The sequence below is a fragment of the Crotalus tigris genome, unplaced genomic scaffold (assembly GCF_016545835.1).
Source record: "Crotalus tigris isolate CLP2741 ecotype Arizona unplaced genomic scaffold, ASM1654583v1 scf7180000017625.6296891, whole genome shotgun sequence".
Classification (NCBI taxonomy): domain Eukaryota; kingdom Metazoa; phylum Chordata; class Lepidosauria; order Squamata; family Viperidae; genus Crotalus; species Crotalus tigris.
Genome location: NW_024096520.1, coordinates 4,795,045 through 4,821,826, shown reverse-complemented (window position 1 = coordinate 4,821,826; position 26,782 = coordinate 4,795,045). Strand labels below are relative to the sequence as shown.

At 41.1% G+C, this 26,782-nt stretch overlaps 1 protein-coding gene across 6 annotated transcripts in view; it reads right to left on the bottom strand.

The window, feature by feature from the left end:
• Positions 1-4,134: 4,134 nt before the first annotated feature.
• UBA7 (ubiquitin like modifier activating enzyme 7) overlaps positions 4,135-26,782 on the bottom strand; it is a 51,085-nt gene continuing 28,437 nt past the window's right edge. For all 6 annotated transcript variants that reach the window (XM_039334044.1, XM_039334047.1, XM_039334045.1 and 3 more), the window contains 9 exons: positions 26,387-26,567; positions 24,718-24,771; positions 23,939-24,128; positions 23,622-23,731; positions 19,588-19,674; positions 19,054-19,248; positions 9,273-9,374; positions 8,370-8,464; positions 4,135-6,338 (listed from right to left, as the gene is read on the bottom strand). In XM_039334044.1, the coding sequence (XP_039189978.1) occupies positions 6,188-6,338; positions 8,370-8,464; positions 9,273-9,374; positions 19,054-19,248; positions 19,588-19,674; positions 23,622-23,731; positions 23,939-24,128; positions 24,718-24,771; positions 26,387-26,567 (1,165 nt within the window). In that variant the 3' untranslated portion in view covers positions 4,135-6,187. The remainder of the gene's footprint in view (positions 6,339-8,369; positions 8,465-9,272; positions 9,375-19,053; positions 19,249-19,587; positions 19,675-23,621; positions 23,732-23,938; positions 24,129-24,717; positions 24,772-26,386; positions 26,568-26,782) is intronic.

The window sequence follows — 26,782 nt, the reverse complement described above, 5'->3', positions numbered from 1 at the left end:
GCTGCCAGTAATGTGGTAAACCCTGTGGCCTGTCTGGCTGATTCCAAACACACACCTTTTGAACTATGGTCTTTCACCAACATGCTACTAAGGGATAAGTGACAAATCCCCTTCTTTATCACAAGCATTGTTGCTCTTAGCACAGTTATGCGAATGAGCCCTAAAACAATTGGTTTATGAGCCATCATCCTGCTAATTTTGTTCTGGAAGTTGCATCATAAGCCAGCAAAAGAGCAAAAAAAAAGCAAGCCTTCTTCTAGTTAACACACGCCTTCTGCCTCTAATCAGTAGATCTAAAGGATTACAAAAAAAATCTGCCTTCAATGTAAGAAAAGCCAAGGGGATCTTTCTCCTTTTATTTATAATAGCAGCAGCATACAGGCTGTTGGGTATTTTCTCTCTATATATATTACTACAGACTGCTCATGAAAGTTACTATGCAAAAGGAAAACCAACTTCATGCTTTTGTGAGGCCTTTCTCAATAGTTAATCACCACCCTGTTAAAAATAGCACCTTTAAAAACAGCAGACTTGATCAGCTTAATTTCCCAGGTGTTCTGTTTGGCCTTTATCTTTTGCATAAGCTACACAGTTTGAAGAGATGCCGTCTGTCTGGCACATCAAGAGCCTTTTTAGGCTCCAACCCTTACATCATCTTTCCTTGACCAAGGGGAGTGCCAGACCTTCACTGCTAACCGATCCCACAATACCCAGGGGGAAAACACATAAGCATCCTCCAATGTGATAGCTCCAGCTAATTCTGCTGAGAAGGTGTTTTTATAAACTCAGCAAGAGTTTATTCAATAAATCATGGCTAAACAAACTATGGATTAGGGCAAAGTGAGAGCCAACTATGTCATAAATTAAGATAAATCAGGCAAGCTGTAATTTGATTTGCCCCCATCTTGCCACTAGCATCCCAGAAAGGACAATTGCTGAGCATTCAACCAAGAACCTTGATTATACAAGCTACACTGTATACTATTCTTCAGCAGTGGTCTCTCCCCCACTTTCAGATCAGTAGCACAGTTCCAGAATAAATCACAATTTCAAATATCTTGACCCAGTATCAATTACTGGTATGCCATAGCATGCTGGCTAAACTAGATATAACAGAAATAGGTCTTTGTATTTAAATATGGGCTGTAGATAAAAACATGAGGTGGAGATTTAAGTTATGACAATGAAAGGCATGTTTAAATCAAGAATTATAGAACTCTCCCAAAGTCACCGTCTTCTTCCCTTCTCGTGATGCTTACCCAAGCCAGCTTTTCCCAGCCTTTGGCCCAGTGGAACACATTACAACCTCAGTTCCAGTACAACCACAGACACTCAAGCATTCCTCTTGCAGTCAAGAGATGCTCCAAGCCATTCTCTTCCTTCTGTCTCTTGTTCTATCTAGATCATGTTGTTCAAACATAGCATGTTTAGGATGTGTGAACTTCGCCTTTCAAAATTCTGGAAGCTGAAGTCCACACAACATAAAAGTTACCATTTCAAAAACACTGGTCTACTACATGATTGAGGAAGAACCATGTTTTTAACATCAGAACATGTTCCTGACATTTTGTCTAGTTTGGCACTTGAGGCAAAAGCCTTTTCCAGGGTCTGCTTTATGTAATAAATTGGCCGTCTTTGGGATTCTTTCTGGTCAGAATTAAAGAGGCAAATCTCTTCCTCCCCCCCCCCAAAAAAAACCCCTCTTCAGCCACTATGTCAGTATTTGTGCCATCAATTCAACACCATGATTTTCAGTAAGAAACTAATTAATGGCAAATGAGGTCCTATTCTAGGATCTGGTATTAAAAGTGAAATGGAAAGGGAGGAGGGTTCATAACGAGGGTCTTTGAAGAGTGACGTCTATAGCCAGCATTGAACAGAAGGATTTCTGTTCATTTAGCAGTAGACAGTAGTTCATTGCAAGCTAAGAAGGAAAGTGCAATTTCAAGACTCTCCAACAATCTTGAATTACTCTGTTGATAAATACACTCTTTTTAATATGATGCAAAAGCTACTGCGGAGAACAAAATCAAGATCTATACTTAAATTTGCCATATCAATGAACCAATGAACAGCACCCTGAAAGCTGACCCAATTTTGCCATTCCTCAGCAGCTACAACTAGATGTTGGGTAGCATTATCTGCATATAGCATTTTTATACACAGCCAATACAATATATATTTTGGTAAATATGTAAAAATATAAGTTAAAAAAAACCCAGTAAGTTGAGTAGTGAGGCTTTAAAGGAACATAAAATTCAACACGGACACTTCTATAGCAGTTACTCAAATACCATTAACAAGGAGAACTGAAGTGCTTTAATGCCTTTCATGGAATTAAAGTAAGAGAGAAAAGGGAAACAAGCTTATATGGTATTTGAAACAGCATCTTGGACAGCTTGAAACCATTTGCATCAAAGATGCACAACTTGATAGCCCCAGGTCTCTTGTGGTTCCTTAACACTTTGTGCATGGCTCCAAAGATAACCAACAGCTGTTTCTAAAATGATAATTATTAATACGCTAGGAGGAGAATGTGTCTGATAGATGGCTAACTATATTTCAATTCAGTTAGTAGGAAATTAAATGAATTGTGGTTGTTGTTTTGGTCTCACCTACCACTTTCTAGCAAAATGTCTGGCATGCCATTTAAATCCTACTCGGCTAAATTGTACATCCTTGATCTTTTTCTCAAATGTTATGTTTAAAAAAAAAAGTAGAAGTATAGCAATTCTGATAAATCTGGTTTCACGGCAGCTAGAATGCCATTGGGTTTGGTGCATGGCGTTATTCCTATCCAGGCAGACAAGAGAGGGTTTCGTGGGATAGAAAGTAAACTGGTTCACAAGAGAAATCCCCAAGGAGGGTTTTAAATGGTGAATTACATTGCCTAGTCCAAGCCTTCTACTCTTCAGCTACATTGGCAAGTAGCTTTTGTAACTCCTGGATAGCACAGCCATATTTGTTAGGAGAATATGAGAGTTGCAGTAAAATACATTATGTGCAGTATTCTTGACTTGATTTTCTCCTTCACTTTCTGGGTTCACCTGATACAGTGACTCTTAAGCTAATTAGGAGTGTTAGGTTTACCCAAAATACTTGGTGTAAATAAAGAAGCAAAACAAACAAGGTTAAAATAATACATACAGTACAGGTAGTCCTTGACTTAACAACAGTTCATTTAGTGACCATTCAAAATTACAATGGCACTGAAAACTGACTTAGGACTTATGATCATTTTTCACAATTATGACTGTTGCAGCATTCCCCCTAGTCATGTGATCAAAATTCAGCCATTTGGCAACTGACTCATATTTATGACTGTTGATCCCGAGATCAACTTCTGTGACCTTCTGACTAGCAAAGTCAATGGGGAAGCCAGATTTACTTAACCACCATGTTACTAACAACTGCAATGATTCACTTAACAACCGGGGCAAGAAAGGTCATAAAATGGTGCAAAACTCACTTAACAACTATCTCGCTTAGCCACAGAAATTTTGGGCTCAATTGTGGTCATAAGTCAAGGACTACCTATACTCACGAATTTTTGAGTTACAAACTTTGATACAGAGTTATTCTCAGCTCCAACTAGAAGATCTCAGGCGAGAGAAGGCAGATAGGCTTTGTTTACAACATGCCACATATATGTGCTTCACAGCACGGTCACACATAGGGAGGCTCAGGTATGCCATTTTGGATGCTATCCCATCCTGTTTGTTCGCTGATCTTGCGGTGTTTAGTTTGTATTTAGTTTTTTCTTTCTGTAGTAACCATGAATTGCAATATGTCTGGAATTAAAAATAAGTGCCACTTACGTACAGTTAAGAACTGTACTATGCATGTTTTCATAGCTGGTTGCATTTACAAACAAAATTTACAAACAAACAGCATCTTGAAATGTAACCTGTTTGTAATTAGAAAACTGGCTGTATTAGCATGTTGTGTGAATACATCCACCTGCAATTGTCTTCAATCCTGTGACTATAGTGAAACTGGCTTAATCAGTTTGAGGGAAACAGGAAAAAAAAGCTGGTAGAGCAGAGGAATTCTCTGCCCAGCCTAGGATTCAAAGGCAGTTTTATTCAGAGTAGGTCTATTACAGAAACGACAAGGAATAATTTCATCATCAGCTCTGTCTCATTACTTTAATGTGTTGCTAGCAGTTTACTGTAAACACAAGATGCAATTTGTCACAGGGCAATTTGCCATAAAGTGCAAAAGGAACCTAATCTAAAGCATTTCATTTTAATTAGAAGTGAAGAAAGGAAAGTCACTCAGTTATCTTCATCAGATGTTATTACTAATGCTGCCTGAGAAGTTTCACAGGAGTGAAGTTCTCACACTTTTTCTGAAAAAATCAAATCACAAACACGGAACTTGTCAGCCAAGTTTGTTCTAACAATTCTTAACATTATAGGCAAACTCCTATCTTTCTTATCAGAAGGAAAATCAAATGTGAGAAACCAAGTTCAAAGAGAGCTGGATGTTTCAGTAGGTGTGACAAAATAAGATGATGGAATTACAGAGTAGCGGTTTTTCAAATAAGCTAGTTCTCAACTTAGGACTGCTCACTTAGTGACTATTCAGAATGACAAGAGTCCCCTAAAAGGTACTTGCAATTTGGTTCCAAAGTTACAACAGCTGCTCCCTCCCATATTCATTTTGAGACCTCGGCAACTGGCCTGCATTTATGATCATTTGCACCACCTGCAGTTGTGTAACCCCAATTTACATTTTTGTTGAAAACCAACATTTACTTCTGTTTTTGTTTTTTGTTTTTGGCAAAAACACCCCATAGTGAACAATGGCTGCACTTAACTGCTGCAAAAAACAGCTTGTATAATCAGGTTGGTCACATGATAACTTATTTTACGACCATCATGACTTGTGATTATAATGGGCAGACTCCATTACAGTCGTAAGTTGAGGACTACCGGTATCTATAGAGCTGACACAACGAAGATGGATCTGAACAGCTAACAGAGAAGTGGACAGAACAGCTAAGACTAATGGGTGGACAATAAGCAAAAGCAGTTTAGGAATAATTGCTTACAAATACATAAGTTTCTTCTGGATCTATCTACAAAAGTGGAAGCAAAGAGCTCTCCTTCATGAAGTTCGGGTGGCCAAAATCAGAAAGGCTGTGGTTTATCCTGAAGAGCAATGAGCACTATCAATTCCATTGGTAACAATGTGTAACAAGGGAGAGCACATATTTTAAATGCAAGATGCCCATTTTATCCTTGGTATCAATACGCAGGGCTTGAAAGAACTCCGTAACTTTTAAGTACAGAGACAGTAGCGAGCTAGATGAAACCCTTGCATGAGGCAGCTTCTGATCTTCCTTTCGGGCATGCATAATGAATGATTTACAAAGTCTCATTCATCCCCATGATAATCACATTTTACTGTAAGGGAAAAGATAATGGTTTGTGCCATGCTGCCCAATCAACAATCAAGGCATTTAAGCTCAGATTTTGCCCTCAACTACAGCACTAAATGGCGCCTCCTAAATATTTCACAGTACTCCAAGGCCTCTCTTCCCATTGCACTGATTCAAAACACAGGGACAGCTGAAAGCTTGCTGGTTGATTATTGCTACATGCAGCCCAACGCTGTCTGCTCTAATTGGGACTGGCTTTCCAAAACCTCTCCTAGTGTGTCCTTCAAGCTGTCTCATCTAATACTAGTTGAACACTGAAGATTAGGTCTCTCATTGCCAAGATAATGAAAATATCCCATCCTTTAAGGCAGATGTTCCTAGCCTGCTCAGGCCTTCCAGCTGTGTTGGACTACAATTAGCCTAATCCCCACCCACATTTGCAGCGCTGCCTACAAATCACAGACCAACACTGAAGGAAGGTGGCAGTTCAATAAACTTTCTGGCAAAGCAAAACAGTTTAATGTAATGTTGTCACACACCCAACTGATATAGGACCATAACAAGACAGGGTACAACAAAAGAAGCTTGGTAGATGGCACTTCATATTCATTTCCAATAAATTATCAAGGATATGATGACTTCTGCAGGCATATTTAAGTTGATGCATTGGAGAGGACACATCACCTTCATCCGTTCATCAAAGCACGTTCTTGCATTAATTTGAGTTTAGAGCAGTCACTTTCAGTGCTTCTGTCTGATTTAGCGAGATTGCTTCCTTTCTGATCTGTTACACAAAGTTACTTATTTTTGACAACTTGTTGGTTGAAGCATGATATGGACAGGTGGTAAATATTCATCAAGTTCTTCATTTTCACAGATCATTGACAATTCCAAAAGATGACACTCCTTGGGGATTGACTTTCCAGTGATTTTGTGAATCAATTCTGTCAGGCTTGGAAAGTAAAAACAAAAAAGTGAATATGGTACCAGGGGAAGGACTGAGCATCAGACTTTTGTCACTTGATGTAGTGAAAATATAAAGCATGTGTTTATAATAATTGCATGGTAGAATCGATATGGGAAGTGTGGTCAGAACTGTAGTGGGAAATATCTGACACTACATGGGGATTTGATTTCATGGGCTGCTTTTGGCATAAGCCTGAGATGCACCAAAGCTTCTTAATCAATCGTATCCCAGTCTGGTATTCTGCTTCTCCTACAGTAGTCCACAGAATGTATTTGAGAAACCCTCAAGCAGGAAATGAAGGCAGCTTCCCCCCCCCCTCATGATTGTTGGAGTACGTGATGCATCCAATTAGCCAGATGTGAAGCGTGCTTCCTTTTCCTGGTTGCATTTGCTTCCCAATGGTGCTGAATGGTGCTCCAGAAATAGGGACTAAAATTACGTTAGCCTCCATCAGGGTGCGGGAACACCTCACCCTCTCTCCCCAAGCTTTTATACTGGAGGTTGGACAGGGAATATTTCTGAGCAACGGCTTCCAGGATCCCCTACCTTGGCCATGCCAGCTGGGTTCTCAAGCAGGCACAGGCTCTCCACCTGGTACCTCAGCCCTCCAGAGCGGAAAGCAAGGCAGGCATTTTGCTCTCTCCTTAGGAAGCAGAGTGAGAGTGGAGCTTCTGCCTGGAAGAATCTATAGACTGATTTGCGAAGGGGGTGTGGACAGAAGGAAAGTGAGTGTGCTGAAAGCAGGAGAGCTGCCAGGGAGTCTGGAAAGATTATAGAGCGGGAGGCTACAGTTGCCTCTGGTTGGCAGAAGCCCAGAAGGGCCTGCTTGAGGCTGGGATGAGCTTTGTCTACCCCAGGAAGTTGAGGAGGAGGTGCTGACAGCAGGATGTTTACCCGGCATGGAAGGGACGGGACATTAGAGGCTTTGCAGCTGCTGCAGATACAGGACCCAGGCTGTACTTGTAGGGGCCTTGCAGCGGGGTAGCCCTGGCCTCCCTATCCTTCACTCCTGAGGATCCCTCGGCCGACTGGCTTCCTAAGCACAGCTGGACAGTGGGCTGTTGTCCAGCCAGCAAAACCAGGCAAGCGGAGGCCCAGACAGAGCACATATTCAACCTCAGCAATCACAGAAGGAAGAAAGATGGAAGAATTCCCAGAGATTGTCTGACCAGGCTTTTCTTTTACTGGGTCACCAACAGCCTCCCCCCCCCTCCCTTTGTGCAGAATTAATGGAAAGAGCCTCTGATAGCCTGGGAAACTTGTCATAGTTTAATATTAAACTGAGATTTAACTTGTTTCATTTGGTCTGTTTTTATAGTCTTCTGCTTTTTAATAGCTGTAAACTGTAAACTGTCATAGAAGCCTTTTTAGAGCTGAAAGACAGCATCACAAGTATGTGTGTATGTGTGTGTATACATATATACACACACATACACATATATACATATGAATTTAAAGCTGGGTACAGCCTTTACAGATGGGCCTCCAAACTAGAAGTCTTTTCTGTCAGTTCAATTCATAAAACCGTTCCCTGCCTTGGTTAGATAGAGCCTCATCAACGGCTCTGCTCTTGTAACCAGAGACTGAAGCTATGAAGATTAGGGTTCTACAATATCTCTCTATGGATTACAAGAGGCCTTATGAAATGTTGTTCATGCAGGGAGGAAATCTCAAAACGCTCGTCTTTGGTTATGATTTGTTAAAAAAAAAAAGAAGTTTAAAGCCAGAGAGCCCACATAACAGGTTTTTAAGGGCCAAAATCTGCAGTGGATTGGTTGATGATATATAGTGAGTAGGAGAATTCTTTTTTTTTTTTAGAGTCTGTGAGAAATGGGTTAAACTAATGCTATTAAAGCTACTCCATTTAAACCACGTTGTTACTGTATGTGTTTTTTGGGAATCTAAAATTAGGCAGTATGGAGAAAGGCTACAAAAAAAGAGGTTGGGGACAATTGTAGCACTCAGACTGCAAGGTATTATTAAATTCTTAAGGAAATATCTCCGTTAAATTCCTACCAGAAAGAAAGTTGTTGCTCTACGATCGGCTCTTCCTTATCATAGAGGGTGGCTTTCCCAAACAGCAACTTCCGAGGCACAAGATCATGCTCCCTCTATGAAAAACAGTCAACACAGTCAGTATCACATTAAAATCATTTTAACTGAAGACCACTAAATCAACATGATGTCGGGAAAGCTGAGGAGAACACAGTAAAGATCTATAATAGTCTTCTTTAACATGGTGGTCTGCAAACATGTTTGAAAACTTCGTAACCTGCAACTCTTACCTAAGAGTGGACTAATGAGTATAATACTCTTCAAAATGCTGCATGTTTTTTTTTTTACTTAGTATGCAATGAAAGACTAACCTAGCTATCTCTTGGAAAATCACAGAACGTCTGTCTGGAGGGGAACCAAGTTTGAAAAGGGTGAGCTGGAAGAATCCGATGATGGACAGATGAGTCCAATACAGGACATTCAATTGTGGGGATGAAAATGAAAGACAATGAAAAAGGATTAAACAAGCAATATGTATGAGTTAGGACAAACCTGGCTGCCAGACATGAGTGTACTGGGAACAGGAAGCATATTGAACAGAATACTGGCTAATCAAGAAAATGGCACTGGGATAGAATGGGGACATCCCATAAAGTCTCTGTATGTGAAATATTGGATGAAAATCATCTTTATGTTTGTACACAAATGAGGCTGGATGTAACACTGGAAAGCCAAATACTGTATACACATTTAGGGAGCTATGCCCAGACATCTCTTCCTCTGCACAGGAAAGGCAACCCTGCCTACTAAGGAAGAGGAAAATCTTCTTACTACAGGAAGAAGTAGAGGTAGGACTGAACACCCAAGATTTGCCCCTGGGCACTTACCAGAATTTGCTTCTGAAATTGGAACGATTGACTTTACCTGGATATGATCACAGAAGTCTCTCAAGGTAATAACTTCTCCTTTGGAATTAAAACCAGGCACAGTAATTCTGTCCCAGCAGCTCCATGTCTTCTGCTGATACTGGGAAGAAAACAATTTCCAGAGAAATAGCAAGTTGAGGGGTTTTTGGTTTTTTTTGCAACGTACCACAACAAAGAGTCTCGAGGCACTTTAAAGCTAGACATTGATAAGCGTTTGTGAAGTCTACTTTATCCACAGCATGGAGATCATTTTTTAAAAAAAAGGTCTGTGTGAACAGTCCTAACCCAGCTGGTACACTTCAAGAAAATTGCAACAGGCAGCTTTCAGAAAAGCCATTTCTTAAAGAACAGAATGGGTCAAGCCTTAGATTCACACTCTTAAGTTGTCCTGCAACCCAATCCATTACTCATTTGGAAATATATCCCAGTGGGTCTTATATCCAAAGTTAGAAGCCCAACTATATTTTCTAGGGTATAAGATCCATTGAAATGGGGGAACTTAGTGCTGAGTATTATTTGACATTGCAGCTTGAAGGAACCTTACTGGTGGATTGGTAAATTCAGCGATCCCATATATTAGCCCCAAGTAATCTGTATCACTAGACCACTTGGATCATTTTAGTAAAACAAGGGGATACAGAGGAGGTTCCCCCCCTCTAAATTATGAACATTATGTCTAGTTTAAGATCTATTGCTCGTTTTCTAGTGAGATGTTAATAACAAAAATAGCTGTTGGGAAAGAATCTTATAGCCAAGGATCTAACAAATTCAGACTGTTCATCTTATCAAAAACAAGGTGAAGAGGTGAACTGATTGTTAATATACCTTCAAAGAAGAGGTTTTAGGTATCAAGCAGCGGCTCTTTAATCTAACCAAGGGGAACATAAGAAAAACCAATGCAAATAAAAGATAATAACTTGACCAATTCTAATCAGGCCCGGCATTTCAAACCGCAAGGAAAATTAATCATTGCCACCCCAAAGGCCACTGTGATGCTGTAGTTGAGAGCATTTGATTAGGATAAGGAAAGCCAGAATCACATCGGCCAAAAAGGTCATTTTCCTTTCAACTTCTCAGTTACCTCACGAGGTTATCAAATACTAAAACACACAGATCTGAGAGTCTTCGAGGAAAGGCAGAACAGAATTCTGATAAACAAAAATGGCAGGCTTCCAATGAAAACCAGTCCTCCTCCTGCTGAAAAGACAGTTTAATGTATTCAAAACCAGGGGGGGAAATGCCATAATGTATAGAGCGGAGGAAGTCATTCCTCTTGCATTTCCCATGGGAAGCCAACACTGGATAATCTGGCTCATTCCAGTCTGTCTTCTCATCTCTGGATACACAAAATGGATGCAGAGCGTACAGAGAGGACCCTACAGGGTTCTCTTTTACTTGTTCATGTTCTATAGCTTTCTATTACACAAAGACACATTGAATGGATCTCCTGACAACATACAATTATCCTTTTCTTCATAAGAGGCCCCAAAACTTTCTGACCTCTTTGCTCTTTGCATTGTTGGCCCTGGGCAAAACAGACAAGAAACATCCCATCTAGTAACAAGGGAGCCATTGGAGCTGATTACTAGTTCATGGTAGGAAGTGCCCTGACTGGAGGGAAATTTGGGGGGTCAGGCGGCACAAAGGGATACTGTCCTGGGCAAGCTCACTGGTCAGTTAGGGAAGAGCTGGCTTGGACTGTATCATTTCTCTAAGCCTCCTAAGCAAATCCTCCTTGTTTTTAGAAATGGCAGATATGGACAATTTCGACTCCCTTATCTAAATCCAAAAATACAAGTAATCCTCGACTTATAATAGTTCATTTAGTGACCATTCAAAGTTACAGCGGCACTGGAAAAGGTGACTAAGGACCATTTTTCACACTTACAGCCTTTGTAGCATCCCCATGATCATGTGATCAAAATTCAGAGGCTTGGCAACTGACCCGTGACTGTTGCTGTGTCCCAAGGTCATGTGATCACCTTTTGCAACCTTTTGACAAGCAAAATTAATGAGGAAGCCGGATTCACCTAACAACCATGTTACTAACTTCCCAACTATGGTGATTCACTTAACAACTGTGGCAAGAAAGGTCGTACAATGAGGCAAAATTCACTTAAGAAACGTCTCACTGAACAATAGAAATTTTGGGCTCAACTGTCATCCTAAGTTGAGGACTACTTGTATTAGCATCTACCAAAGCTTCTAGATAACCCTACTAGATTCCTGCTTAGAGCTCTAATGAAAGCAGTCACGTCTTCATTGTGGCTACCTAAAAAACTATATCCCATCCCACTGTTCAATCAACTCTTTTTCAGTAGGGTAGAGGTAATGTAGCTTCAGTGTTGTTTTGTAATAAAAGAATATTCTCATTTATTATTTATTTAACTTAGATTTCTAAACATGTATGTATGGTTCAATGGAAATATATATACTTTGTAATCCCTTGACATTTTTTTTCTTTTTTGTGCATTTAGTTTATTGTTTTCTTAGGTTGTTTTCTTTTTTGTGTATGTGTGTGAAGGCTTTTTTATGTATGAAAGTTGTTAAAAGATTTTTTTTAAAAAAGGATGGAGCTGTACCCATCTCTCTTCCTCCCCCATGAAAAAGGAATGTCAGGTTTATTGCTCTTTAATAGTAGCAAAATTTAAGGTCACCAATTTCTTTAATTTTAATCATAAAGGAAAATCACAGGCCAAATCAAAACATTATTGTTGAGAACTTTTCTTAGTGACACACAAAGGGTCTGAGAAGGCTTTAAAAGGTTTCCTGTACCAGATTCCATGACTTCCAGATGATTTTGGATTATAATACCCAGGTTAAAGAAAGCGGTCTTAGATGGTATTGATATAAGCAACGGATGGAAACTAATCAAGGAGAGAAGCAACTAGAACTAAGGAGAAACTTCCTGACAGTTAGAACAATTAACCAATGGAACAACCTGCCTCCAGAAGCTCTGAATGCTCCAACACTGGAGGTTTTTAAGAAGAGACTGGACAACCATTTATCTAAAATGGTATAGGGTTTCCTGCCTGAGCAGGGGGTTAGACTAGAAGACCTCCAAGGTTCCTTCCAACATTATTATTATTCTTACTATTATTCTTACTATTACTATTACTATTATTATTATTGTTATTATTATTATCATCATCATCATGGATCATCGCAGTCAGCCAGATGTTCAGACTGGATTTGGCATTTTGTCTACCTATCGAGTCCTTACCCAGGACCTGGGATAGGCAGATGTGGATGTTTGATGATATTACAGATATCGTCGCAGGATGGAAGCAGTTCCTAGTAAGGCCGCCTTTTGCAATTGACTAATAGCGAATTTGTCAATGCCAATGGTGTTCAAGTGGTGCTCCAGTTGTTTTGGGATTGCACCCAAGGAGCCTATGACTATTGGTACTACCCTTGCTTGCTTTTGCCACAGTCTTTCTATTTCTATTTGTAGGTCTTTGTATTTTGTTATCTTCTCCAGTTCTTTCTCTTCTATTCTGCTATCTCCAGGCACTGCCACATCCATTATCCAGACTTTTTTGTCTTTCTTATCGACAATTGTTAAGTCTGGGGTGTTATGTTGCAGGTGCTTGTCTGTTTGAATTCTGAAGTCCCAGAGCAGTTTAATTTTATCATTTTCTATGACTTTCTCTATTTTATGATCCCACCAGTTTTTGCTTACAGGCAAATGATATTTTTTGCAGATCTTCCAATGCACCATTGTTGCTACTTTGTCATGCCGCTGCTTATAGTCAGTCTGTGCGATCTTCTTGCAACAGCTTACCAGGTGGTCCACAGTTTCTTCAGCTTCTTTGCATAGGCGGCACTTACTGTCTGTTGCTGTCTTCTCAATTTTGACTTTATATGCATTTGTCCTTAAGGCTTGGTCTTGTGCAGCCAGAATTAGTCCCTCGGTCTCTTTCTTCAATTTTCCTGCTCTTAGCCATTGCCAGGTCTTGTTATTATCTGCTTTCCCAGCTATTTTTTTAATGTATTGGCCATGTAGTGCTTTGTCTTCCCATGCCTCTATTCTGTTCTTCATTTGGTCTTTCTTATAGGCCAGTTTGGTCTCTCCAGTAGTCAATAAGCCTTCCTGATATACTAATTTCAGTGTATCTTTATCATTGTTCTTCAGATGTTCTTCCAAAGCCATTTTTCTTCTTCAACCATTATTATTATTATTATTATTATTATTATTATTATTATTATTATTATTATTATTATTATTTCATGAAGTAATATAAAACATAGGTAAGGGACAGGATTGCTTCCAAGAACTGGGTCTTACTATAACCTTCTTTTTCAGGCTGGATGATCTCAGTAGGAGCAGGACTAAAATCCAGGACACATCCTGCAATGTTGTAAGACTTCCTAGAACACTTTGAAGTAATTTTCCCTACCCTTGTACAGAAGGAGGGCAGTCAAGAGCCATTTTTACATGCCCCAATGGATCACCCATATAGTAGAGATGGCTGAAGCCATTCTCAGTTATCCTGCATCTTCCCACTAGAAAGCACACAGCAGCCAAAGCAAGTCCATTTCTGTAAAGAGACAGAAACAGACCACTTTGGCTAGCCCCTTTTTGTCCCCCTATACTATATTTCCATTTTGGAAGCACCAAAGCGCTTCTTTGGTGAAAAGATCAACTGGTGACATCATCTTTATCTGGGGGATACCTAATTGGGGGACTCCTTTTGTATCCCTGTTCTTTTCCCCAATGATGAAAGTACAAAATGGGGAAAATTGAACTGTCTCCACAAGTGCTCCACTGGGTTTCTTGCAAAGGTGATTTGGTGCAGGAAGCAGTTGAAAAAGAGCCAGCTTTGCAGGAACTTGAGATGGAATGCATGCAGCTGCCCTTGTTGTGTATGTGAGCTTGAGTTTTTAAAAGGCCTGTACAGTTGTGGCACGCACATGTTTCTTCCATCCATAGGTTCTGACTAGACCAAGCACTGCCATACTTACCATCTTCCATGCTTGCATCAAATCTAAAACCGCTTTCTCTACGCATATACCTACACACACACAAATTCTGAGACCAATTTGGACTGGTTGCTGGACCACCTCTATCCACACACAGAACAGGTGATATGGATATATTGGAACTCCTTTCAGAAGAATCATCCCTCTTCCATCTATGTGTTTCGCTAGTAACTGATCTGTGTTAGCAATGGTTCCTGGATTTACAATTTGAAAACAAAGAACTCTTACCTATTTTATTTCAAACCCACTTAGAAGCAAATAAAAAAAGGGAATGGGAAGAAGGAAAGGGAACTCAAGATGCACAGCACCATCAAACAGGGAGTTCTAAATGAAAAACCATCATGTAACTCAGATTAAATCATTGTACATAAGAGAGTCCCTAAACGGTAGAAAATAATTCTTTAAATGCCTATGAGGCAAATGTAACTTATGTCATGACACATATGGGAGGAAACTGAGAGCCAAAGTTCTGTCATCCTGACCATTTGGCTCCATATGGCCTATTCCATTTGCTCCTTTACATTGCTAGTAACAAGAACAGGTTTTCCTCTTTCCTAGGTGCCATATGGCCACTTGGCCTCTCACACCTCCATCTCTTCCTCTTCTCTTTTCTCTGCCTCTATATTTCTACAGCCAAGGGACTAACCACAGACAGTGGGAACAGTGGAAATCAAACAGGCCCCATCCATAATGCCAAAAGATCACTCTTCAAAGCCAAGGCTGCAAGGAGACAGGAGTGGGTTGACCATGTGAGGATAGGAAGGGAGAATATTGAGGTTCCAAGCCAACCATTGTTCCCAAAACTCTTTATTCCCACGCCACAGCATTGTTCTTTCTGATTTTCTCTACTCAAGTCTGCCTTGCACAGTTCTCTGAAATGTTGCTTCCTAGCCCATCCCCATCCCAAAATCTGCTCTAGCATGAGAAACAAATTTCCAATGAATGTATGGGGGGGGGGGAATCCTTTGGCGCCAGGATAAGAGCTGCCTTCCCCCAATCACCAGCCCTTGCTAACTAATGACTCCCATATGTGGCTTAATCAACTCCACAAGTTCTTGGATTCAGTACAGCTCTCCATTCCTTTTGCAAATCTATCCCCCCTTCCCATCTTCTGATGCTGTTGCTCCTTTTCCTCTCTGAGCCCTCCTCTCCGCTCTTTCCTCCCTTTCCACTCCAATTTCACATAGGCAACTTCAGGAATGAAGTCAGGATTTAATTCCAGGAGTTTATTCATCCCTGAAAAAGAAGCAAGATGGATGTTCCTAAATAGCCCTCAGTCATAATAAATACAGACTTGCCATCCTGTCTTCTCTGTTGCTGTTCTCTGATACTGTTGGCAGTGCTGAGAAAAGTGGTGGCAAGATTTCAGATCTGTAGGACCTACTTTGTTAACAGTTTTGAAATCCATCAACAGCTGTCAAGTGGATGACTTGAGTGGGAGTGATGGTAGTGAAAACAGTTAATGAGACCTCTAATCACAGACTCAACCTAATTACTTCGAGGGTAAACAGTTCAGTCAGAAACCTTTGTGGCTTTACTGCAAATCATCTCATGGGAGTAGCATAGGTCAGTAAAGCTTTCTACCACAATGTCTTCCAGACATCTTTGACTATAACATCCATAATTCCCTACCAAATCTTACACTGATGAGAATCCCAGTTGAACATATCTGGACAGTGTTTGGAGACAAGTGCCTCAAAAAGGAACCGTTTGCTTTCTGTGATTCAGTGTCCGTCTCCACTAGATTTGCAGAGAAAGATTCCACTCTCAAACCTAGGGGAGAGCAGCCCATCCTTCCCAACAACAGAGAACATGATGGACCAATGGTCTTACTCAGTATAAGGTAGCTTCCTACATTCCAAAGATCCAGAGGTGCAACTACGGAGAAAACTCCCAGTTCTGACAATCATAGATGTGGTCTCTCTATCCCATCCCTTTTCCTATCAAGTCTATTTTTGAGAAAGTAAAGAGGTGCAATGGTAAAACTGCTGATAATTAAAGAGGAAGGCAAACTTCACTGAATCCTATGTAAAACTATGCAAAGGAGGCTTCAAAATTGCACAGTTAAAAACATTGCCTTCACATCTGCCTTCTGAGCACCACAGCCTCTAAGCTGCTACACTTGGTAGAGGCACAATCCCTCCACAGCTGGATGAACTATGGCTGCAGAGAAGATTTTTCAAATTCAAAATGTCACAAACTTTCATTACCAAGGCCACCCCCCACCCCTTTTCACCACAGAAGTATTGAATCTCTGGTCATTGCAGGGGCCATTTGCAGAGCTGTGCTGTTTAGAAATCTGAGATACCCTTTAAAAATATACAACATTTGGCAATGCTAGATGAGGGGGGGGGGTGTAACCAAGCCCTGGGGCCATGCAGCATGATCTGAACCAGGAGGGAAGGAACAGAGGCCTGACAGCCCAAGCCCTGCAGAACTGATGCCCCCCCCCCTTTCCTCCTGGCCCTCCCTTCTCCTACCAATCTGGTTCCAATCTGTGTTTCCTGTGTAGCAGGAAGCCCCAGCCTCTCACTCCATAAACTCAAGACAAAAAGGCCTCTATTCAAACAGACGCTCTTAATTTAGCTTCTTGCTCTTTCCACTCGCCCCCACCCTATTCTGGCTCTGGTTTCTTTCTCCAGAAAAGGGAGCTATTGCAAAGAAGCCAAGAAAACAGCCCCAGCCATAGAGGGCCAAGGCAATTTCCTGGGGGTGACAACAGTAGAATCAACCCCGAAGTCCCAGCATGTGTATTCTGGGTGAGCATAAATATACCTCCTCTGCATTCATGCTGGAAAAAAGAGAACAAGAATGGCAAAGTACTTTAAAAAGAGTTGCCAGGAAGAAATCATGCCATAGCATATATTGATAGCTCAACAGGAAGGAAGGAAGGAAGGAAGGAAGGAAGGAAGGAAGGAAGGAAGGAAGGAAGGAAGGAAGGAAGGAAGGAAGGGGATTGAGTGAAGAAAAGAAGGAAGGAAAGAATTTGAATGTGCAACTCCATCTTTAAGCTAGTCAGTATTTAGAAAAATCATCTAGAAATTCCAATAAATGCAGCTTAATAAGAAAACCAGAAACACATAATAAAAGAACCTCATATACAAATTATCTGTCTGGTGGTGGATCCTGTCCTAGAAAGATCCATCATTGACACTGGTAGGATAGTGGCATAATTTCAATACATTACAGATAGTATTGATTTAATATAAAAAATTTCCCTACAATAGCCTATACCTTTGCCCACTACTTTTTCACTGCAAGAAGTAAAATACCAATGTCATTTATTCTACTATTATTATCCACAAGAAACACTTTGATGGCAAGAGAGGATACATCTGCATTCTAATGTTGCTCTGAAGATATCTGTGAGACTTCTGTGACTTATCTCTGAGAAAAAAGATTGGACAATGGTCTAAACATGGATTATCTAGGATGGTATAAGGACTTCTGCCTTGGCCAGGGTGTTGGACTAGCAGGCCTCCATACTAGAAACTATATGATTTTATGATTATGTTAATATGTACTCCCTTTCAGTCACAGCACCATTTCATCTCGGATTTACCTTGACTTTGTTGAATCTTGCAGTGAAAGCCCTTCATCATATCTGGGGGGCAAGTGAATGTGTGTGGAGAGATTCAGGGCTGGCATTAGTGGTTTCTTCCAAAAGAAAACACTGTGGCTGGTGCTCCAGATTGGTGTCTAGCTTAGCACCAGCTGTGAATGTCAGCTGCAGGTTAAAGACCACTTCCTGTGTCTGACAGCTCTTAGGCACCTATCCATCCCTCTCCTTCTGCACTGCTGCTGGCTTGATACACACTCCAGGCATCAGCTTCTGAAACTAGATCTCCCTCACCGTCTGTCTGCCAGAAGGGGCTCAGGAAAGGCAGGGGCAGCAGCAGCTGAGCTGAGCAGCTTCCCCTGCCCCCTCACGTCAAGGCTGGGCAAGCAACTCACTTCCGGTGCCCAGACAAGATGGCACTGCATGGAATGGGTTGGTAGCATCTGCAGCCTGGACGTCATTCTCGCCCACATGCTAAAGAGTCACCTTTGATGGCTATATACAGCAAATTTCAGTAATAAATAAATAGTAAAATAAAAAAAATAAAAGATACAAAGCAGCCATTCTACCCTGAATCTTTGCTGCCAGTAACACCCAGAGCAATGCACTATCTCTAATTAATGCCATAAACCCTATTTCCAGGAGGGGACTGTGGCTGGAAGCTGTAGCCAAGAACAGGAACGCATGCCAGAAGATCAAGTGCTTCATACTTCCAATTTTCATTCTTCTGTTGCAACGTCTGGAGACAGACTTGTGCCAGAAAAATCAGCAACTCTGTTATGACAGCCTTTAGTGTCTTTAAATATTCCAGCAAAAGTGCACAAATAGAGGGTGTGTCACCCACACATCCAAGTGATCACAGATGCTTAGTGCCAAAGCCACCCTTGGGACTATTTTGAGCATGAAATAAGAGGGAACCATTGCTCTCCCTTCCCTCCTTCAATGTAGAAAGATTACTATAAACTAAGATGGCCACCAGCATCCATGTTGCTACAGAAATTACATGTTTACTTGTACAAAGCAATTTGATTTCTGTTCCGGAATGATTTGGCTCCTAGCACTACAGCAACCCCTTGCTCCAGCCTTTTAGACATCCAGGTATTCCAGAACGCCTCTGGAGTTCTCCCTTGCTTGTTCTCATCTTTGACTTGCACACAAAAAGAGACCCAACCAATCTCCTCCCGTTTTCAAACTATGATGAATTTAGAGCCCCAAACAGGATCACCACAGGCCTCACCTTGTACACTTGTGGACATGGCACAGGCTGGGAGCGACTGAGGAAGGGCTGAGAGAGCTGGAGGAAGTCATGGCGATAGGAACTGAGATCCTTGTGCTGCCACACTAGTTTGTAAAGCTCCAGGCAGGTCAGGCCAGCTACAGCAGCTGTGGTTGTGGCAATAGCAGGTACAATCCGGCCCATAATCCTCTTGGCCTATTGAAATTAAGTTGGACAGAGACCATGAAAATGATGAGAAAGCTGCTTCTGGCAGGAAAGAATTCTGCAGATGGCAAGCACTGGGGAAGGATTTTCTCCACCACCTCCATTCCCTTGATAGCTCCCTTCTCCCCAAGCTTCCAACTTTTTTCCCTCCCACTCTTGAGTAGCCTTGTGAAGAAATAACCTTGCTGTATGGACTTCTTCTAAAACAGCTAGAACACATTCCAATATCCCCATTCTCAACTCTCTATTTTCTGTCTTTCATTTATTGGCAAAATTAGGGTGGGGTGGGGGGGTGGGGAGAGAGAAACAAAGCCTTCCCACTGGCCTCACCTGGAACTTATCCACTGGAGAGATGCCATAGTTCTCAGCTCGCAGATTGGCTGCATGCGTGATGAAACTCAAATGGGAGTCATTATCCTGAGGGCCCAACAATAGGAAAATCAGTCCTAACCAGGAAGTGGTGGAAGTAATAGAAAGGATCTCAATAGGAAGGAGACAAAAGTGATTGTAAGCCTTACAAAAATCAGGAAAAACAAAGAACAGTTGGGATTGGATAGTCTGTAAAGAAAAGGCATAAAATGTAGTGATGGGAGTAAATATGATGTTTGGAGGGTTTATTTTTAGTAAAGCAAAACAACTCCAATGACTGCAAAAAAACAGTGTGCGTGCAACGCTTTGTGCAATCTTGGAAAACACTGTGCAGCTGAGTAAGTTTCCACAGTCCAGAGCAGACGTAACACAAAGTTGCCCTTGACTCAGTTAAGGAATTGTGCCCTCAAGTCTTTTTCCTTTCCTCCTTATCCTCTTTCTTCCCATGCAACAAACCCATTTCATATATATTTTTTTAAATGGTTGCTCCTTTTGTCTATCCAACCCATATCAAGGTAACATTACAACAGGCACTCCCAACTGGATGTTTCTGGAATATTTTTGAATTAGGAGGAGGAATTCGGGTGGGAGATGGGAGAAGGTGAAAAAAATGAAAAGAGGAACTGTAGATCATGAAACAAATTGTATAAAAAATACAACACAACAGTAGTTTAAGTACTGCAAAGATAGATTGGTGGCCTGGTTCATTAACAATTAATTGAGAAGAGATATAAGACCACCCATTTTTATGAAACACAACTCTAGACGGCTTACTAAGTAATATTAAAAGCCAAAGGAACAGTAAAGTCAAAATCCCCTAGTGCCTTAACCAACAATATCCGATCTAACAGACAATGTGATCACCGGACCCTGATGCCTATTCCAATGCCTGGGGGGAAAGCCAGCTCTCTGCAGCTTTCTGAAAGGCTAAAAAGGTGGGATCCTGTTGGATCCCAGGAGGGGCACCCCACTGAGCAGAGACTGCTATGGAAAAGGCCCTATTAGCTGGCAGCATGTAGGGGAAGGGAACATGCCCTCCCAATCTGACCTGGTGGAGAAGGCAGATACCCTCAGGGAGAGGCAGTTCTACAAGTAACCTGGTTTTGTGCATGCAGAGATAACCAACAGCTTGAATTGCACTCCAAAGAGAGAGAGAGAGAGAGAGAGAGAGAGAGAGAGAGAGAGGGAGGGAGGGAGGGAGGGAGGGAGGGAGGGAGAGACAGAGACAGAGAGACAGAGAACCAATGAGCAAATCAAAGTACACCACTGCATTCTGGACAAATTGTAACTTCTGCATGGTCTTCAGGGGTAGCTCCATGGAGACACATCGCAGTGGTCCAATCGGGAAGATCTAGTATGCAGTGTTGCTCTGTCAACAGGTAACTATGTCTAAACTAACTAGGAAGGTTGCAAATGATCACGTTATGCAGCAACAGAAGAAGAGTATCAGAAAAATAATGAGAAACAGGACCATCAACAGCTCATTCCAAAGCACCCCATCCACCCTCTGGCAAGAAATACACGGCTGTGAACCAGATTACAGGTAGTCCTCAATGGAAAGCAACATTTCTGTTGCTAAAGACAGCAGTTGCTAAGTGCAAGTTGCAGTTGTTCAGTGAGTCATGTGGTTGTTAAGTGACCCTGGCTTCCCCATTGATTTTGTTTGCCAGAAGCTCCCTAGGAAGGTTGTAAATGCCAATCCCAGGACCCTGAGAGGCTGCAACCGTTGTAAATGTATGCCAGTTGCCAAACACACAAATTTTGATCATGGGACTGTGCGGCTGGTCACAAGATACTTTTTTCAATGCTCTTGTAACGTGGAATAGTCACTAAATGAATGGTTGCAAGTCAAGGACTACCTGTACACACTTTCTTCATGGTACCCCTCATTCTTTGGAACGCCGTCTCTCAGTTTCGACAGACCCTCTCCTGTTAACACTGTAAACAATTTAAATCTGTGCTATTTCAATGCGTCTTTGGCCTCAGTTGGTCTGAACAAGGGCATCCAAACTCTGGCTACAAGATCTGTACTGTTACATTTTATATTTTCTTTTACGTCCTAATGCATTCAGAGCCCTTCAGCACTGGGGTGGTTTATAAATAATGTGAAATATATACCTACAATTTTAAAGTATTTGCGTATTATCGTAGAATGGATGACAAAATGTACCTGAGTCCTTAGATACTTAATCTGAATTGCATGATGTTTTGTGCTTTTAAATAATAATATTGCTCTCTTCTAGAAACGTAAGAAACTTAAATCCTAAATGTCAACTCAGTGATAATATAACTCAGGACTCCAGAAACAGTAGCCTCCAAAACATGGAAAGGTCAAAGCAACTAAACCTGACTGGTAAATGAGATTTCTATTAGGAGCATCTGACAGCAACTTTCAACTGAAATGGCAATATATGGAAAATATTCCACCTTAAGTAAAATCTGGACCCCAATCCTGGCAGCTGATGACATATTTGGATATAATCCCCACAAGATTCCTACATTACAACTGCATTTCTGCAGACAAATGCCCACTGTATGCAAAAGGTTTGGCTCACAGCAGCTGTGAGCCTGTTCCAATCTTCCTCTGCACACAAGGAATATCATTCAATCACAATGTTCTGCCCTACTAAATAAAACAGACTTCCTACTGCAAGATGTGAGCAAACTGAGGAAGGCCGTAACTCAGTGCTTGAAGGGTATTCTTTGTACACAGAAAGTCAGCTCTGCTTTCATTATCCAGCTTAACTTTCCTTTAAAGAGTCTCAGATAGCAAGGGTGAGCAAAACCCTTGGCACGAACCCACCATTTTCCCGAAATGTTCCACATCCTTGTCATTTCATGTTCAAGCACCTTCCCGTTCTCCCCTCCCCACCATTCTCATCTGCTAACCCCAGATTAGAATGAATTTAGACCAACGAGCTTCTGACTTTATTTTGTCTTAATTTTATGCATGGCTCAGAATTAAGTCCGTGATCAGGAAAACTTAGTTCTAGAGAGGTATGCCCAGGAATGTAGCCTTACCAACTCAAAAGAGCAGTTTATCCAGATATGGTTTGGTTCTGATATAAAGACAAATAATTGTTCTAAGTAGCACCGCCTGAGTCTCAAGGTCACATGGTCCCACCTCCTCTTTTGTGGGATTCCATCACAAATTCAAGTCAAGTCAATGTTTATTGTAGTCATAGACCACAGCAAGTTTAAAACACTCAAAGAATATCCAGTTAAAGATTCTAGAAACTACCACACATTTAATATATAACTTAGCAGCCAAAAGCATGATTATTTCCTTTTTTTCTCTCTCTCTCTCTCTTGAGAATTTTCTTCCGGAAAGAAGGCCTTAATGTTTCCTCTGAGTCCATCTAAATCTTACCTACACATTTAAGCTACAAATAAATTAAGGAAATCATTAGGTAGTTATGGGAAGTTATGCTGTCAAATTGACCTAAATTCAGGCTTATCTGGCTTTTGTTTGGGTTTCTGCCCATTTATCATGCCCTGGCCTCACCCACTTTTGGGAACAAGGATTCCAGCACATCAGTAAAGTCCAAATGCTTCCTTCAGCCTAAAAGAAATTGCTCTGCCCACTTCAGGGTATCCAATGAGTTCTGAGTAAAGGTGAGATTCAAAACCAGGAGCCATCTGATTTGTAGTTCTGTCTTTGAGTCACAATCCTAAATCTTGTGTACGTGATGCAAAGGAAGTGTTTTTTGTAACTCAACCTTTGAACTCTGAATATTAAAAAAATCATGTGGCTCTTGTTCATACTTGCCCTTTACAGATACTGGGACAATGGGAAAATCAGTTCATGAATCATCTCATAAAGGTGCTTTAGCTCTAAACTGAAATTGCCTGGTCCAAGATGAAGAAGCATTGCCAGAACTGCTGGAGAGGAAATCACAATTGGCATAGTGGAGTCACACGGTTTACTCACTGGCCTTCAAGGTCTACCAAGAAAGAAATACATAGCAAGATGCAATAAAAAAGCATATCCATACCTTGCCAAAGTGAAGTGGCTCCATATGACCAGATAAGAGGGCATTGTCTTTTTCAAGTTCCTCTCTTAACTTTCCCAATTCTTGCTTCAGTTGTACCAGTGCTGACTGATCTAAAAGGCATATTTGGAGCAGCCCAAGTAAGATGATTGATATGGGATGAACAAAACATTATCTGCCTGTTTAAAGCCTCTTATATAATCCTTACAGTTCAATGATAACCTCTACCCACATCTTCGATGAGATCAGCAGAAGGATCTTTGGAAGCTAACTGAAGCAGTTTAGTTTTCTAACTATCATTGATCTTGTCGATTTCTTACCAGTAGCACTTGGTAGTGTTGAAATATCTTCATCAGTAACAGGGATTTTCATCCCTTGACATGGTTGGAAGGATGGGAGATGCATATCACGGAGGACTTGGAAGGTAATAGCTTGTTCTTCATGAACAAGCAGCCTGTGTGTCTTGGCAAAGAGGCGACTGGCAATCACAATGAAGGCCTCATGGGTGGGCTATAAAAAAACCAAAGATAGCTTTAGCAGAGGCAGTACCAAATATATCCCCTTTTCCCACTGCAGCTCTAAGTTGTTGTTTCTCATATCAGCAACTGGAAGCATTGGGTGACCCTTCAAAAATAAATTCCTTACCATCCGGCTAAACAAACTCTCTATGTTGTGATCAACACATCACATCACCCTATGCAGCTTTCTGCTATGTCTGCAAGAAACAGTGGATTCAGGGACTGCATTCCAGTGAATCTTGAACCCTCCCTTGAAACATCCAAGGCAAATTTGAAATGAGCTAGTTTTTCTCTTGCTAATTAGATATTTCTGGATTCATACCCTTTTCTTAGCTATTTATTGTGAGTTGTTTTCCACCTGTTTCTAGGAAATAATAAAAACAAACAATCCCCATTTATTGAATGTGTGTGTGTGTGTGTTCATGAGAGTGAATGTGTACATCTACTTTCATCCTTTTAACCTTAAGATGTGAACGGTCACCCAACAGTGGAAATGGACCTTTCCTTGATGATGCTTACTGAAAAGGCAAAATCTGCTCTCTTCTAGAATCCCCAGTTCCCAAGCTGAACAACTCACTCACGTTGCTGTAGTCAAACTGCAGTTCGTGGGGGCATGGAAGTCCAGATCTTTTCTCCTGGGGACAAAGGTAGATGGGGTCAGTCAGGAAGCCACATGGGGTGCCAGAAAGAAGTTCAAGAAAGGAAACTCTACTGACCAAAGGCTGGAACTGAGCCAGGTAAGTTTTGCAGCCTGAAGAGATTTAGCCACGGAAGAGAGAATAAGTGATGGGCTAAGAAACAGTAGGTGTGTGGCTGGAACAGTAGATGTGTATCTGTACCTTCTATATGTCTCACTTGTATACATTTTAATTACTCCAAAACATCCAGGGCCTCCTTCTGACAATAGCGTTACATTCCATTCAGAGCAAAAATTATTTACAAATTTTATTGCACGCTGATTTACAAAATGTGCTACTTGAAAAGGCCAAAAAAGGTTATACAAAAGGACAATGCTTTACCATCCAAAAGATGGACACATATAACCATGGCAGTATCACTTTCAGTAACACAAAGTACACAGTGAGGAAAAATGGGGAGTGAAAGTGCAATGGAACCTGCAGCTGAGGCCATGGAGCTACCAAAGGGCTCTAAGTCCCACGTATAAAATGGGGGGCTTCGCTATTTTTTTTACCCTTCCTTGAATCTGTTTATGAAAAGCCATGAAAAAAGTGCATATTATAATTCACTGCTACAGTAATCCTTCAATTGCATTTTCAATCCTGAGTGGAATACACAGGTATCAAAGAAGCCACCTTTATGTTAAGCATCTGAGTTTCCACATAAATGTGCCGTAATTCCATACGATTCTTTCTTTTGATTTTCCTCTTAACAAAGCCAAGAAAATCACCTTCTGTGTTTTTAGGTATTAGCGTAACTAAGCGAACAAAGAAGCAGTACAAGTTCTTTTCATAGAGCATGTGTGTTCCTGCAAGACTTAAAAAAGCTTCATTTTATTTTCTATTTATAGGTAACACTACTTGCAAAATTACACCACCACCATTGTAGGGAGATGGATATAAATGATTACGTATTAACTTCATACAGGGCAGATTGTTTCTAATCTTCTCAGCAGATGTCAGATAATCTGGACTAGGAAATATGGGAAGAGGGCTCTTCGTACTACCGGAACATTCTACATAGGAAGAGAATAGCTATCTTGAATCTTGCTTCACAACAACAAGAGGAAGAGAGACAGGTGCAGGACCGCTATAGAAACTGTTCTAGGTTAATCCTAGCCTGAGCATCTGGAATCTTTGCTTTGAATATGCAGTATTAATTCTCTCTCAGCGGACTCCTGATTACTGTTTGCCTTTTGATTCAGATCTTATTAGGTTCTTGTTCTTCTGAAGTTTGTCGCCAGTCTATAAAAAACTATAGGCAATTTATTTTCAGAATCTTCAGCTAGGATGTCCGAGATATTTTATGACCATGGGCTTCTACCCAAAGAAGCAGCAAGAGTAAATGTTTGTGGAGCTAAAAAAGCAATGCCTCCAGGATGAGACCAGCACCTTCTGGAATGCGTTTTGATTAAATTGGAAGCCACTGCAAGAGAAATGTGCACTCCATCCAAAGAAGGACAGAGGGAGGAGCTTCCCTTGATCTTAAGCCATTCCCACTTCATCTGCTGCACCATGGTGGGCAAGAAGCTAGGAAGCAGTTGAGAGTAGAAAGGATATGCTCATGTCTCACATATTCAGGTGGAAGGTTGTGCAGCAACTGCAGGATGTCATGACAGAAAAGACGCTCCCAAAGTCTCCGGGCCCAGACCACGCAGTCTCGCCAGCAATGTGGCTGCTCCCGAAGACTCGTCTTCACTAGATTCAGCATCTCCAAAGCTTCCGTGCCTTCTTTCTCAAGGCAGGTGCGATCCCTGGAATTAAAAGTATACACTCTGGTTGGATTAAAGAAAATACCCAGCTGTTTTATTTCTTAAATATAGAAAAACTGCACCAATTTTGTGGTTAAAATATCCATAGGCCTCTCAAAACAATCAGAGCTCTTTGTTTAATTATTCTAAGAACAACTATTGTTTAGTGCAGGGGTAGGCAACCCAAAACACTTAAAGAGCCACTTGGACCGGTTTCC